This window comes from Perognathus longimembris, chromosome 22, assembly GCF_023159225.1.
Source record: "Perognathus longimembris pacificus isolate PPM17 chromosome 22, ASM2315922v1, whole genome shotgun sequence".
NCBI classification, from domain to species: Eukaryota; Metazoa; Chordata; class Mammalia; order Rodentia; family Heteromyidae; genus Perognathus; species Perognathus longimembris.
The window spans coordinates 21,245,867-21,262,135 of record NC_063182.1 but is presented as its reverse complement, the minus strand read 5'-3'; the positions used below and the strand labels follow the sequence as shown (position 1 = coordinate 21,262,135).

Below are 16,269 nucleotides of genomic sequence, written 5' to 3'. Positions count from 1 at the left end.
TCTAAATTGGAGGCTTCCACCTTCTTCCTTCTCCTTCTCCTGACTCCCACCCACCTTTAACCCCTGGTCTCCATATGAACAATTCAGAAACACATACATCATGCCTGTCCATGTCTCTGTTCCCTCCAATGGAGACAACTCTTTCCAGTGCCTCATTTTTTCTGGGAATGCTTCCTCAGACATGTTTTCCAGGGCTCATTGAACTACCTGCCCAACCGTGGAGAGTGATCAGAGAACTCAGGCACAGTAGAAGTCGAATAAATAAGTGCTGGCTGGTTGAACAAAAAAAGCATCCCCGGGGCTGGGGATATAGCCTAGTGGCAAGAGTGCCTGCCTCGGATACACAAGGCCCTAGGTTCGATTCCCCAGCACCACATATACAGAAAACGGCCAGAAGCGGCGCTGTGGCTCAAGTGGCAGAGTGCTAGCCTTGAGCGGGAAGAAGCCAGGGACAGTGCTCTGGCCCTGAGTCCAAGGCCCACGACGGGCAAATAAAAAAAAAAAAAAAAAAAAAAAAAAGCATCCCCATTTTCTCCTCTGTACCCCAGTCAGCTGCAGCCATGGCTGTCCCAGTTCTGTGTTTGGGTCTCCACCTCCATCCATTTTCAGCCCCTCCCAGGGGTCCCTGTCCTGCACTCCAGCCCCACCCCTTCTCAGCCCAGTGTAGCCCAGCCCTGTTCCCAGGCCCCAACTTCCAACTCTACCCCTCCCCAACCCTGGCCTGCCGTATTTCTGGGCCCCAGCTTTCCCATTCCATAGCTCTGCCCTGTCCTGTACTAGGCCCCAGATTCACATTTTCACAGGCCTGCCCAATCTTGTTCTACCCCTCCCCAGCCCTGTCCTGCTACCAGACAATCTCTTTAGCATGTGCCTTCCAAAAGTTTACTAGGGCCAGGAGCACTCTTCCCTGTCTTAGGGAAAATGGACAGCCATAGGCCAGGTCTTCCATTTTTAAAGGAAATAATTAAGCATCTAAATCAAAGAAGCTCTTTAAAGAAATAAATAATATTCTATCTCAAAGTCCTTTTAGGTGAAGTATCAAAAAAAAAAAAAGAAAAACAGAAGAAGGTGAGATGCTTTGGCCCTTTCTACCTTACATAGGACTACCAAAACCCAGTATTGCTATACTAGTGACCACAGTGAGACATTCCACATTAGTGTCCTTCTTTTACTGGTTAGCTATTTGTGGGGAGATGCAATGGATTTGTCAAGCAGTCAAAGGCACCTCCCTGGTCCAGGAAACTCAGCTCAGCTTTCCTGAGAAAGATCCTGACACATTTGTCATCCCTGTTACTACCCCTTACACTGCAAGCAGATCACACTGGAACAACCTGCTTCACTATTTTCTGTTTGTTGTTTTTCAGTTGTGGGGCTTGAACTCAGAGCCTGGGCACCATTCCTGAGCCTCTCTGTGTTCAACGCTAGCACTCTATTACTTGAGCCACATCTCCACTTCTGGCTTTTGAAGTGGTTAACTGGAGATAAGAGTCTCATGGGGATTTTTCTTCCCTGACTGACTTTGAACCACAATTCTCAGATCTCAGCCTCCTGAGAAACTAATCACCCTGAATGAATTCTTTAACTTGAGTTCCAAATTCTTCCACCTGTGGATAATCACATTGTTCGCCTAGGGTATTGTTTAACTGTTCATTTTGTTTTTAATTTGTGCCAGTATTAAGACTTGAACTTGGGCTTTGTTTTCTTACTTAACTGTTTTTTTTTTCTCTCTCATAACTAACTACCACTTGAGTCACACCTCAAGTCTAGCATTTTTACAAATTAATAGGAAATATTCTTGTGAACTTTTCTGTCTTGGTTGGCTTTGAACCGAGATCCTCAGATCTGAGCCTCATAAGTAGCTGTGATTACAGGCCTGAGCCACCAGTGCTGAATCCTCCCAGGTTTCTTTATGAAAATGAAATGAAACACTGTTGCATAGCAGGATAGAAAGTCCATTTTGGACTCAGTGTGACCTGACTACCTGACATGGTCCAAATCACTTTACAATTCCCTTGTGGTGGCCTTAGCAAAGCAACAGCTGGAAACTGTTCCCTCTTTCTCTTACTTCAAAGGCCACTGGATGAGAATGACATGGAGGGCAGAGGAGGAATTTGGAAAAGGTTCACTGCCATCCCCATGTATCCATTCCTTGTCCCCCCTCCTACCAATAGTGGTCTCAAAGGGATCACAGCTCCCCTGGAGCTTGAATGTCACAGAAGGTCAGTTCCTGAATTAAGCCAGATAAACCCAGTGTGCAAGAGAGACAGGTGGTCATTTGGACTGATAGGAAGAGGTCGCTTTGATAAAGAGAAATTTTGTAAAGAGAAATTGAGTAGTTTCCAAAAGCCAGATACGCCACAGACTATCTGTGGACTAAGTCTGTATTTTCAAAGAGGGGTACCAGGAAGAGAAGAGAAGAAACTTCTACACACTGACACTTAGGACACCTGTTAAGGGCTAAATTGTGTCTCCCCATACCTCTCAGCCCTCCCAACTTACCTCCTTACCTCAGAATGTGACTATATTTAGTAAAAAAGACTTTCTAAGTGTGATTAGGTTCAAATGAGTTATGAAGTAGTGCCTTATCTTCCAGGGCTGCTATGCTTCCAGAACAGGAGTATTTTCAATCAGATGATCCTGTGCTGCTGTTTTATTTTGTTGAGTTTTTGTGTTTCCTTGTGCCAATACTAGGGATTGAATTCAGGGCCTGTGCACTACCCCTTAGTTTTTTCATTCAGGGCTGACACTCTACCACTTGAACCACAGCTCACTCCACTTTTTACTTTTTGCTGGTGAGTTGCAAGTAAGAGTCTCAGGCTGTCCTGCCTAAAGTGGCTTTGAATCACAATTTTTCAGATCCCAGCTCCCTGAGTAGCTAGGATTATAGGCATGAGCAGCGGGCGTCCAGTTTAAAATGTTTAATTTAGATCTGTGCTTGTTATGCCTAGACTTCCCGTCCCCAAAGACCACCAAGGGGCCGATACCGATGCAAGCGCAAGAGAGTCTTTATTGCAAGCTCGAGCCTGGACTCCCAACCATCAACGACACAGCGGATCTGGATTGAGAGCCCTGACCCTCAGATAGGCAGGGTTTTTATTGTGATTACAACAGGAGCAGGGTATTTCCAACTTGGCAGATACTTGATTGGATGGCATTTAACAAGCAAGTCTTGTCCTATTTCTATTGGCTATCTACCCTTTCAGTTATCTATTTTGGCTTTGATATCGGGAACTAGCCTCGATATCAGGAATTGACAACAGGTGGTCATGTAGCACTGATGCAGGGGGTTAGTGCAGGGGGTAGAGCAAGTCACAAATGGGTTAAGCAAGCTATTTACAGAAGCAGAATACTGTGGTCAGGCTGACCTAGTACCAACCTTATTTTAACAATTGTGACCATGTTTTCCCATTACCACTAAGTAGGCTTGAGTGGGCTAAAACAATCCAGTGTTCAAGCATAAGTAAACTGACCCAATAGTTACCATACATTTCTACTACTACTATGGTTATTTCTATAGTCTACGACTATGAGCATTTTTCACTGTCTGTTATCATGGTTGTTACCCAGGTATAGAAGTGAACAAATGTTCCCTACATTTTAAAATATCAAACTATAAGAAACTAGTCTCATGGGTGGGGGTGCAGCTCTCTATCATGGAGTCATCACCAGGGTTTAGAAGCTGTTATGATTTTAACACTAAAACTTATATTTAGTTACCCTAGTTTTCAGGTCAGCCCTAACATGCTCACTGAAATCAACTATAGAAAAGTAAGAGAACTGGAGGCGTGGCTCAAGCTACACAGTGCAAACCTAGCTAGCACCTGAAATCAAACTGAAGTACTGCCAAAAAAAGAAAAGACAAAAGCAAGATTATAGATGTGAATTGTAGAATTAGTTTGGGTTCCCTTAGAAGTAAACATGATGTGAGAACTTGGTATGACTAGTATATAGTATATGGGAGAAGGTGGGGGAAATTAAGCAGGGAAGGAGACAGTCAAGAGCTATGTTCATGAGCATTTACCACCGTAGCACTCATTTCAACCTTCACTTGTAGAAGCTGAACTTCCCCCTATTTCTGGGTTGTGTTAATATGGAGTTAGTCAATCTCCAGTGGTAAAAGAAGAAGCCCTCAAACAGTCACTTCCAGAGAATTTTCACTCCCCCAGCCCCTCCTGCGTCATGGGGCTTGAACTCAGGACCTGAGTACTGTCCCTGAGCTTTTTTGCTCAAGGCTAGCACTCCATCATTTTGAGCTACAGCTCCACTTCTTGTGTTCTGGTGGTTAATCAGAGAGAGAGATAAGAGTATCCGTCACTGTTCTGGCTGGCTTCAAACTATTATCTTCAGCCTCCTGAGTAGCTAGTATTACAGGCATTAGCCACCAGCGCCCAGCTTTGAGAGTTTTCTTAGATTCAGCAGAGCATCATTATATTCACAAATCATTTGTAAGCCATACCTAGTCACCTAGTAATGGATCCACATTGAAGGACACAGTAGAGAGTAGGCCAAGAATGTGCTGATAGAAGAGCACTGGTCCACTGTGCACAAAGCAGGCCAGCCTTCTTTCACAGATGGCTGGCCAGGAACTGTTTGTTTTCTCTGCCTTCCCAGGTGACAGCTTAAGGGCAAGGACATGAAACTTTACTACCTTGGATTCAATGCCCAGACACCACAGGAACCAATATGTCTTGTCACAATACAGTAAGCACAGTGTCAGGCTCTTGCGAGGAACCTGCAGCACCACTCAAGGAAGCCTGACACTATGGTCCCCAGATGTTTACTCAACCCTCTCAGTCCAAAGACACTGGGCTAATGAAGTGTTGCCTAGTAACCCAGTTACTTCTCTACTTCTCTCAGGCTACCAAGGAAACAGCACTAGAAAGTTAAGTGAAGGTGGATGCTCCCACAGCAAGAAATGGATGTATTAACTCTTTGCCCACAAGTAGAGTTTCTGTCAAGCAGTCAGCTTTCTGGGTCTTGAGTCCTCACTCCTGTGAGGGCATACAAGTAGATGTCAGTGTGCAGCTGTGGGGAGAGTTTGGAGCCCCATCCTGCCCTTGTCCTGTGCCCCTTTCCCTGGGTTCCCTGCCCCATCTTTTCTGCACTGCCCCTCTACCCTGCAGTTACTCCAAGCTCTGCATCACCTCACCAGAGTGGTGACATTCCATGACCTGTCCTCTTCCAAAGCAATCCTGGCTCTCTTTCCAGGAAATTTCCACCAAAACCTCAAACACATTCTGACAAAAATCATCCTAGAATGTATGTAAGTGACCATTTTTTGAGAGTTCCTTCTAACTTTTCTATTAATTAGTTTTATTCTTGTTCTAGAATTATTTTCATTGTTGAAAAATTAGAAAACGCAAATAAGACACCTATAATCCTACCACCCAGTAATGATCAGTATTAATTCTTTAATAGATAGCCTTTTAGGACTTTTAAAATGTTTCTCTTTACACATAGATGAGTGGGTGATTTTTTAAAGCAAAAAATAATAATAATTTGCTTATTTTTCAGTAAACAGTATAAATATTAATGACCTGTCAATAAGTATTTAACTTCAGTGTCATTTTTGATGGCTAAAACATATTCCATTATACAAAGGAATCAGGTATCAATTTTTAAATTCTTTAATGTTAAGTATTTAAGGTATTGACAGTTTTCCACTTCGGTGAAAAATTTATATTGCTCTTATCATTTATATGCTCATGTATTTAGTTATTTCCTTCTCGGGTTAAAGGGTTCTGACTATGCATTATCAAAGTGGCCACCAATGCTTTTTCCCTCAGCAGGATACAGCTTCACAAATGGAAAATGGTACCTCATTTCCTCTTAGGCCTCTTTCACCCTACTCATGTTAAGCATCTTCTTTATATGCTTGTTGGTTATGTATTTATTTATTTTTGTGGCTTGTTGGTCTATCTTTTGTGCTAGGCAGATCTTTTAAATAATTTTAAAAGAAAATCTTAAGTAAATTGGCTCTTATTTGCCAGAAGCCTTGTGCAGGCCTCCCTAAAAGCAATAAAGACTTTGCCTTTACCAAGGATTTGTTGTTTGTTTAGAACTTTCTCACATGTGACACTTCATTATGGTGCTAGGTGCTGTACTGTTACCCCCTCTAATGTGCAGTCCTCCATGTACTTGGTGCCCAAGAAAGAAGATGATAGGTTGATCTTTTGTGTATTTTGTCTTGGCACAGTAAGATCACAAAGCCTTAAGCCTTTTGTTTTTGGTGACCTAAGCTATGAAGCCAACTGACAGCACTTATAGTCTTAATGCCACTAAGCTGTGGTAAAAGGAATACAAAACTGCTCTTCTGAAGCAAAAGGTTAGGTCCGAGGGCCTCTATCATCAGTAAATTTAACCTCCGTTTCTTTTCCATTGTTTCTTTCTCCCCTTTCCCTCTTAAACAGGTCTTCATGGAGAATGGAAGCGCAAGAAAATGAGAGTGAGTACTGACACAGTGCTGAGGACTGCTTCTCCTTGTGCTGCTCCCAGCCCTGCTCTGACTCCACCAGGACTGGAGACTTGAACCAGAAATCAAAGGGAACTGTTCGAGGCCCCCACTATGGGTTGCATTTACTCTTTGAAATTCCACTATTTATTTTTTTCCTGATGATGATATTGTAAAAAATAGAGAAGATATCCAAAGCAGAAAGTGAAGTTCTTAAAATAATTACATTTTGGTTAAAAAAAAAAACTAACAGATATTTACTGTGTAAATCACATAAATTAAATATGTATAGCACGTAGTGCCACCTGCCCCAGAAAAAAGGCCCAGTGAGTATGGTGTCATGAGCTGTTGACTAAACTGTTTCCTTCACAGTTTCCCTGCCACGCCTTGTTGACCTGGCCTGGAGAGTGGATATCAAAACGTCCTCCAACAATATTGGCTGCATGGCTGTTCCTACCTGCTTCCTCCAGATGAAGGTACGTCCCCCTCCACCCTTATGGAAGCACTTATTCCCTCTTTGCCATCTAAAATCCAGCCACCAGGCCTGAGGTGTGGCTCCAGTGGTAGAGCACTCCACATGCAAGTAAGCTTAGCAAGAGCAAGGCCCTGAGTTTAAACCCCGGTACGGGAAAAAGTAAAAGTAATCCAAAGTTCTAGAAACACTTTCCCTATAATTAAAAAAAATGTTAGGATACCCCCAAAACGCATATGTTTATGCACAAAGTATACATGGACTACCATATTCACACATCAGGGTCAAAGTAACAGATACAATGAAGTTTAAAAACAATGAGACAAGCATAGAACATTATAGCTTTTACATTATTTGTTGATACCTAAAGATGTTCGCTTTGTGGCAAGTTTAGTTTCAAAAACTAAACTTGTGCATTCAGATTCCAAATAGCCTCATAGGTCATTTCAGAAGGCTTTCACCAACTTCTCTCCAGTAGTAACAGACTGTCACTATGTGCAGTATGGCTGGTCAAGCTTCCCTTAGCATTAAGAGAGTTGTTATAGAGATAATATACAGAGGGGTTACATTTACATGCATGAGGTAATAAGGACATTTCCTTTCTACAGTATCCCTCATTTTTCATTCACTGGCTCCTGTGCCACCTTCTCACCTTTACATTAGAGTTCTGTTCAGAACTCTATGGAACTCATAGACTCATTTAGGGTTTTTTTTAAAAAGTAATTAAAACTAGTACCCAGAACAATCAACACCTGTGAGGTGTTGATGTGAGGATGCAACTGAATTGTCAATACAAGTACTTAAATTCTTTTTTAAGATCAAGCAAATATAACTATAACTTGTTATCTTTATCTGTATCCCATAGAAAGTTTTATGTATCCCATAGAGCCCACTTCTTAAAGTCTCAACAGTAGAAATTTAGTATTTTCTCACTTGAGAAACCTCGAGGCTTGGGGTATTGAAGAGGAGGCCTTCTTCATCCTCAGTCTAGCTCCTTCACTCTCCCCAGTCACTAAGTGACTCATGGCTGGACCTACCTGCAATTCTCAGCAAATAGCTTCTTTTGAGAGGCTCAGCAGGGCTGAGTAGGGCTCACTTAAAGGGAAACAGGAAGATAGGCAGTTTTGACTCCCTGTCTTTGCAGATCCAGGAAGATCCCAGTCTGTGTGGGAACAAACCCTCCATCTCTGTCGTGACCGTGGAGCTGAGCAAAGAAACACTGGACACCGTATTAGATGGGCTGGGCCACATCCAAGACCAGCTCTCTGCTGTGGCCAATAAATGATGAGACCCAGCCACAGGTACCACTACCTGCCCTAGGGGCTGGTCCTTGAAGATGCTTATCTTTCCATGCAGCCTGCTGTGCAGTGGGCATGACAGTGGGATGGAGGGGTTGCTGCAATTCAGAAGGCCAGATGGACTGTGAAGTAACAGCTGAACCCCTTGCTGTTCTCTCCTTTTCTCTTCCTGAGGCTAAAAAACAGAAGCTTCCATCTTTGAAAGGCCCCCGTGTATGCGTTCATGACTGCTGTGGCCATGAGAGGAAACATTCGCTTCATCAGCTGTTTCCACATGGCCATTTGGAAAACTCAACCTGAAACTCCCAGGCCTTCCTCATGAGTTTAATGATGACAGTAGCTCTGATGAGTTCATTTCAAGCCCTGGATCACATAGGAAGAATAAGCTAGTAGTGCCAGCAGTGCCTGCTTATCTGTCAGAGAAGCCAGGCAAATCCCACAGAGACTAGCCACCCCTGCCTGGGTCTCCTAAAGAATTCCCTGAGCCTCCTGGCTCTGCTGGACCACTTTCCTGTTCCAGAAGTCTGAAACCCTGGTGGGTGAAACAGTGGGATGGGGAATGGTTAGAAATAAATACAAATTTTATGATTCTGGTCATGAGTCTTTTCATCTGAATTGCTGCATTCAGCCAGCATTGCCACACATTTTTGGGTAATTTATTTATTAATTAAACAAAATTTTTTTGACAAGGTGTTATGCAAAAAGGGTACCATTACATAGTAGGGTAGTGTGTACATTTCTTGTGATATCTTACACCCTGTTTCTCTTTCCCTTCCCTAGGTCAGGTAGACATATATACAATACACAATGTACCAAGAACATATACAGTAGCCACGTGGCCTACGCCAAAGAAAATTCGCCTAGGGCTTTAAATGTAATGTCGATATTAGACAATATGTCGACAATAGTCTTATATGAACGTACATACATAGCTTTTGAGCTATTGTATTCCCCTGAGAGGTCAATTTTTGACCTTTATATGTTGAGTAGTTGTTTGGTTTCAGTTACATAATGTTGGGTCGCTGACCCAATCCTGTAGGAAATACCATTTGACAAGAAGTTTATGGTTTTACAGACCTGGTCTCTACTGCCTCCCCATCACCCTATCTTAACAGTCATATATCAGGGAGTCATGCCCCTTTGTTTTCTGTGTTCTAGGCTTGTCTCGCTCAACATTATTTGTTCAAGTTCTGACCATTTCCCTGCGAATAACAATATTTCACCATTCCTAATCGCTATGTAGTATTCCATTGTGTATAGGCACCATATTTTTTGGATCCATTCATCTGTGGAGGGGCATCTGGGTTGTTTCCATATTTTGGCTATTGTGAATTGTGCAGCGATAAACATGGAAGTACAAATGTCTTTTTATATCTTGGGACCTGCTGTTCAGGATAGATGCCTAGAAATAGTATGGCTGGGTCATAGGGTGGCTCTATATTGAGCTTTTTGAGAAACCTCCATACTGTTCTCCAAAGTGGTTGGACTAATTTGCACTCCCAACAAAAATGTAGAAGGGTTCCTCTTTCCCCACACCCCCTCCAGCATTTGTTGTTGCCTGAGTTCAGAGTAAAGGCCATTCTAACTGGAGTGAGGTGGTATCTCAGGGTTGTTTTTATTTGCATTTCCTTTACTACCAGGGATGTTGAACATTTCCTCATATGTTTCTTTGCTATTTTTTATCTCTTCTCTTGTGAAGTCTCTCTTTAGCTCCTTTGCCCATTTCCTAATTGGTTTACTGGTCTTGGAGGTGCTTAGTTTTTTGAGTTCTCTGTAGATTACAGATATCAGGCCTTTGTCTGTTGCTGTGCTGGTAAAGATCCTTTCCTATATGGTTCCCTTTCTATTTTGGTGGCTATGTCCTTAGCTGTGCAGAAACTTTTTAATTTGTGGTAGTCCCATTTGTCGAGCCTCTCCCCTATTTGTTGTGCCCCTGGGACTATATTCAGGAAGTTCCTTCCTGTGTCTATAAGTTCTAGCATCTTTCCTACTCTGTCCTTCAGTTGTTTCAAGGATTCAGGTCTGATATTGAGGTCCTTGATCCATTTTGAGTTGATCTTGGTGCATGGTGATAGGCTTGGGTCTACTTTGAGTTTTCTGCATATGGCTGCCCAGTTCTCCCAGCACCAGTAGTTGAAGAGGATATGTTTATTCCATTGTATGTCTTTAGCTCCTTTGTTGAATATCAGCTGACTGTAAGAGTGAGGTTTTATTTCTGGATGCTCAATTCTAATCCATTGGTCTTCCGGTCTGTTTTTATACCAATACCAGGCTGTTTTTGTTATGATGGCTCTATAGTAGAGCTTGAAGTCTGGTATTAAGATACCTCCTGCACTGCTTTTTTTGCCTAGAATTGCTTTGGCTATTCTAGGTCTTTTGCTGTTCCATATGAATTTATGGATTGATTTCTGTATTTCAGTGAAGAATGTAACTGGGATTTTCATAGGGATTGCATTGAATTTGTATAACAATTTGGGCAATATGGCCATTTTCACTATATTGATTCTGCCTACCCATTAGCATGGGAGATCTTTCCATCTCCTTGTGTCTTCTTTGATTTCCCTTATTAGATTCTTATAGTTCTCATTAAATAGGTCCATCATGTCCTTGGTTAGGTTGATTGCTAGGTACTTTATTTTTTTTTTATTTTTTGGCTACTGTAAATGGAATTGTTTCCATAATTTCCTTTTCTGTTTGTCTATTGCTGGTGCACAGAAAAGCTACTGACTTTGGTGGATTGATTTTGTAGCCTGCTACTTTGCCAAAATGGTTCATTAGGTGTAAGAGTTTAGGGACTGAGTTTTTTGGGTCCTTCAGACATAAGATCATGTCGTCTGCGAATAGGGATAGCTTGATTTCTTCCTTGCCAATGTGGATCCCTTTGATGTCCTCCTCTTGCCTTATTGCTATTGCTAGGGATTCCAGCACTATTTTGAAAAGAAGTGGGGAGAGTGGGCATCCTTGTCTTGTTCCTCAGTTTAGGGGGAATGATTTTAGTTTCTCTCCATTTAATATGATGTTAGCAGTTGGTCTGTTGTATATGGCTTTTATTGTTTTGAGTAATGTTCCATCTATTCCTGTTTTCTCCAGAGCTTTTAATAAGTATGGATGTTGTATTTTGTCAAAGGCTTTTTGGGCATCGACTAAGATAAGAATGTGATTCTTGATTTTAGTTCTGTTGATGTGGTGAATTACATTGATTGATTTATGGATTTTGAACCATCCTTGTGACTGTGGGATGAAGCCTACTTGGTCATGATATATAATTTTCTTAATCAGTTTCTGGATCCTGTTAGCTGATGTTTTATTGAGGAGCTTTGCATCTGTGTTCATTAGTGATATTGGTCTGTAGTTCTCTTTTTTTGTTGGGTCTTTTCCTGTTTTGGGAATGAGTATGATATTAGCTTCATAGAATGAGTTTGGGATTTCTCCCTCTGTTTCTATTTTGTGGAAGAGTTTGAGGAGTATTGGTATTAGCTCCTCACTAAAGGTTTCATAGAATTCATTGGTGAATCCATCTGGGCCTGGGCTTTTCTTTGTTGGGAGGTTCTTGATTACCCCCTGTATCTCGCTGTAAGTTATTGGTTTATTTGGTTGATTTATTTCTTCTTGGTTCAGTTTGGGCAGTTTATACTTCTCTAAGAATTGATCCATTTCTGTAAAATTATTGTTTTTTAGTGAGTAAAGGTTCTGGAAATAGTTCCTTATGATTGTTTGAATACCATGTGTACTTGTTGTAATTTTTCCGGTGGAGTCCCTGATTATACGTATATGAGTCTCTTCTCTTCTCTTCTTTTTTTTTTTTGTAAGTCTTGCGAGGAGTCTGTCAATTTTATTAATTTTCTCAAAGAACCAGCTTGTAGTCTTATTTATTTGTTGAATGTTCTTTCTATTTTCAATCAGATTTATCTCTTCATTAATCTTTGTGATCTCTCTCCTCCTAGTCATTTTAGATTCGATCACTTCTTTTTTCTCCAGTTGTTTTAGTTTCATCGTGAGGTTATTCACCTGCCCTGCTTCCATTCTTTTAATGTGAGTGCTGAGGGCAATGATCTTGCCCCTCAGTACTGCCTTAGCTGTGTTCCATAGGTTACTTTGTGATGTATTTTCATTGTCATTGTACTGCCACACATTTTTGAAGATGATCCCAATTTCCTAATTCCCAGCCAAGCCCATGAAACCTGTTGTAGAGTGAAATCAGCAAAAGAGCCTCCCCACTTTCTGTCTGTGAAAAGATTGACAAGCAAGCACATGTTACAAAAGCTGAGATGATGGAATCTTAAGGATTTAACCATGTGGTGTCAACTTGGCCACATTTGCATCATAGGGACCCCATGGGGATCATTCTTATGACAACTGCATGCAGCTTGCTTGCTAAACTCCTTGTAATGGCAGTGTGTGTGTGTGTGTGTGTGTGTGTGTGTGTGTGTGTGTGTGTGTCTTGCAAAAAGGAGGTAGTAGAACTTCTGGCTAACATATGCACTTGTGAGTCAGGCAGCTAGGGATCAGAAATCAAGTGTTCTTCTCATTGGGGAAGTACTTGCCATTTCTCCCCACTTTTTATTAGCAACGATTAGTAGTTCAAAGTGGTTTCATTTTTATATATTCATGCAGTGGACCTCTATCCTCCCCTTCTCCCCCCTTCCCACTCCACTCTGATGTATGTTCCATTTTCACACATGTACATAAAGTATTCTGATCATATTTACCCTCTCCATTCACCCTCCTACTAGTGCCTATACCCCAGATGGGACCTGTTTTATATTCTTGTCATTTTTGTGTGTATGCTAATTGTTCAGAAATTTCACTGGGATTTTGTGCATGCCTGTATAGTAATTTAATCTGATTGGTTCCCTGGCTTACTCTGACTCTCCTCATACCCTGTACCCCCTATTTTTCAACAGCTTTCAGCTAATTTATTTTTACTATCTTTACTCAGATGCATTGAATTTTTCATTCTAGCTCCTCTGCCTATTTTCTAAAAGAGTCCCACAATTACAAACATAAGTAACTCCATAATTAAAAGTGTGTGTGTGTGTGTGTGTGTGTGTGTGTGTGTGTGTGTGTGAAAGAGACAAAAGAGAGACAGGGACAGAAAGATCCCATATCTGTTTATATATTTTTTATGTCTAGCATCTATATTTGAGAGAAAACATGACTTTTGTCCTTCTTGACTTGGCTTATGTTGTTTAACTGGATGATATCAAGTTCCATTTATTTTATTCATCTGATATAGTTTCATTCTTCTGTAAGAAAAATACTCTACTGTCAGATAGTGAGGAAAAGGAAGCCTTCTATACTGTTGTTAGAAATGTAAATTACTGGGACCACTATGGAATCAGTATGGTAGTTTCTCAAAAGACAAAAAATAGAACTACCATCATATGATTCACATCTATTGGCACCACTTTTGGTGTGTATCCAAAAGGATATAAGTCAGGAAACAATAGAAATGCCTGCACACTCATGTGTGTGACAGCACTATTCACTATAGCCAAGCTTGACCTTTAAGGATAAATTCCTACCACCCTTCTTTAAAAAAAAAGTAATAATACCTACTATATAGGACTATTGTAGAGATCAAATGATACTACATACATAGAAGCAGTTAGCACTGTGCTGTTAAGACAGGAAAGACTTAGTACTGTTAAACCTGACTACTGGTAGAATTGTTTCACCTGAATGTCACAGGGTTGGTGTGAGACAGGGTGTTATCCTCCCTTCATTGATGAGGAAAGCAGCTCACTGAGTTTAGTCACCTACGGGCCAAAGGCTTCTGTTGGACTCAGCCTTTCTCTCTGCAACACATAGACATGAGGTCCTATAACGTGCCATTTGGAAAATTCTGGAATGGAAGTAAGGATGAGCAATCTTACCCCTGTCCATCCAGATACTGGGAAGTCAACGCAAGCTCCTCTTTGTCCGCTATGTCCCAAAGCTGCTATCCAAACAGCAGCTCTAACCTTTTTGGTCCATACCTATGGTTGGAGAGGTTCTGAGAGAGGAGGCCATGTGAGGTGGGGAGGATGGCCTGGCAGGCTCAGGAGAGGACTAGAAGAGGAAAATGTGGGTGCCAGGTAGCTGAGGCCCAGAGTTGGGGTGCCTTGCCCCACCCCCTCCCTACACACCAGCATGAAGACGCCAGCAAACACAAGGTTTGCGTTCCTGCAGCAGCCCCCTGGCTCCAGACAGATCTAGCTCTGGTACTTTATCCTTGAGCTGCCATAGAAGGAGGGATACCCAGGCATCATCACCTGGTCGGGGGCCTATGGGTAAGGGTTACTACCCATGGGCCGCAAATCTACAAGTGCCTGCTCTCCACTCCCAACCCCAGCACCATCCCTTCACCCCTCCTCCTAGGACTGGCCCCTTGGGCCAGACAGGTGGAGGGTGATGGGAAGGGAATGCCCTGAAACCAAACTGGAAGCCACCTCTGCCTCCCAGCTTGGGACCCCTGCAGTGGGCTGTGGGGGTTGTGGTAAGGCCTTATTCTGTACTGGGGCTGCACTGTGAGGGAGGGATGTAGAGGGCTGCTGGAGAATGTATTCAAACAATTAAAATTTGGCCTTTTTTAAAAGAAAAAAGAGCCATGGTTGTCTGCACAGTATCTGCCCTAACTGCTCTACATTACACCCATCTGACCACAGCATGAGTTCTGACGCTGTATACCTGCCAACAAGACTGTCTCAGGAATGTATGTGAATGTCGAGGGCAGTCTGGGAACAGCAGGACAGACCTCCTCTCCATCTCTTCTGAGAGGAAGGCTAGCAATGCTAGCATCTGTCTCCTGCCACACAGAGAAAGCCCATCTGCAGCAGACCATCAGGGGTGGAGAAAAGATGGGACAACCTAATGTCCCTGAAACCTGTCCCATTCCTCCTAGCCTATCCAACAATCCTGATGAAGGAGCCTGTGGAAAGTATACCTAGGATTCCTTTTCATTAAGAAAGAGAAGAGACATAGACACAGAAGATTGTTATAAACGTAATGCCATCAGAGATTGAGAATTAACATGCCAGGCCACTCAGAGCCACATAGGGAAGGATCAGCTCCCCAGGGCCAGCCAGAACCATCTATTCCTTTCCTCTCCCCATTTTCACTAAATATGGAGCCACCGGTCACCAAGAAAGAATCTTTTTTTCATTCTGATGAGTCAGGGAACAAATCAGATCAAAAGGCACATTGCAACCTGATCAATGTGTAAAGCAGCATGATTGTATTAACACTGACCCCACAGTTGGCCCTCTGTGATTTAGTGAGCAGTCAGGCAGAGCACTCTCCTACTTCAATCTGGGGAGAAGAAAATTCACAGTTTACCCCAAACATGGTGACTTTCAGAGTTCCCTCATCAATCCTGGCTTTACCACCTCCCTGAAGGTCACAACCAGCCTCCATTGCCTCCAGTCTCTGATGATTTTCAGGTTGAAAGCCAAATTGGCGTGAGTTCCAGGCATAAATGTCAGGCCAATTACATTGCCTGTCTAGGCACTGATAGATGCCACTCACAAACCCACAATGATGATTCATTACGCCAGGATTAAGGGAAAGCTTTCTTGATAGAGAGCACAGCACAGCAGAAGAAGTTAAGACACGATGGATAACTGCTAGGCAGTCTTGTGTGTGCCAGGCAACGGTGAATCTCCCATGGAGACAGAATTATTAGGAATGGTCTCCATCCTGAAGAAGCTCTCACCTCCCAACACCTCCCCCAACAGTGCCTTTCTGTTCTATTACATTTTGGTATCAACCCCCCCTACACCCCCTGATCTCTATTTCTTCTCCCTGCATCCTCAAGTGTCAGCTAGATACATGATTCACACCATTAGAAATTGAATTCCCCAGCCTACTTTGCAGCCATGAGTAGACGTGATGTGGCAGTTTCTGGGACATGTCCTCCTTTCCTTCTTCCTATTTGCTTGGGGCTGGAACACAGGCTTGGAACACGGTGAGGAGCAGCCTCACTGACAGCAGTGAGGACAACACCTGGTAGTTGGGGAGAGAATTGAGGTTCAAAGCCAGCTGAGGCAGGAAAGTCCATGAAACTCTTA

The 16,269-nt window shown here is 42.5% G+C and overlaps 1 protein-coding gene across 1 annotated transcript; it reads left to right on the top strand.

The window, feature by feature from the left end:
* Window positions 1–3,501: 3,501 nt before the first annotated feature.
* Window positions 3,502–8,208, top strand: LOC125339942 (COMM domain-containing protein 9-like). Its single transcript, XM_048331306.1, has 5 exons — window positions 3,502–3,567; window positions 5,124–5,263; window positions 6,411–6,445; window positions 6,824–6,927; window positions 8,068–8,208. Exons 1-5 carry the CDS (start codon window positions 3,502–3,504, stop codon window positions 8,206–8,208), a joined length of 486 nt encoding a protein of 161 aa, XP_048187263.1.
* Window positions 8,209–16,269: the final 8,061 nt, after the last annotated feature.

Bases quoted from the DNA above. Each gene is read 5' to 3' on its own strand.
- LOC125339942 (XM_048331306.1), top strand. From the start codon at position 3,502: ATGGTTATTTCTATAGTCTACGACTATGAGCATTTTTCACTGTCTGTT. The intron at 3,568-5,123 runs GTATAGAAGTGA...TCTACCCTGCAG, and splicing joins TTATCATGGTTGTTACCCAG to TTACTCCAAGCTCTGCATCA. The intron at 6,446-6,823 runs GTGAGTACTGAC...TTTCCTTCACAG, and splicing joins GGAAGCGCAAGAAAATGAGA to TTTCCCTGCCACGCCTTGTT.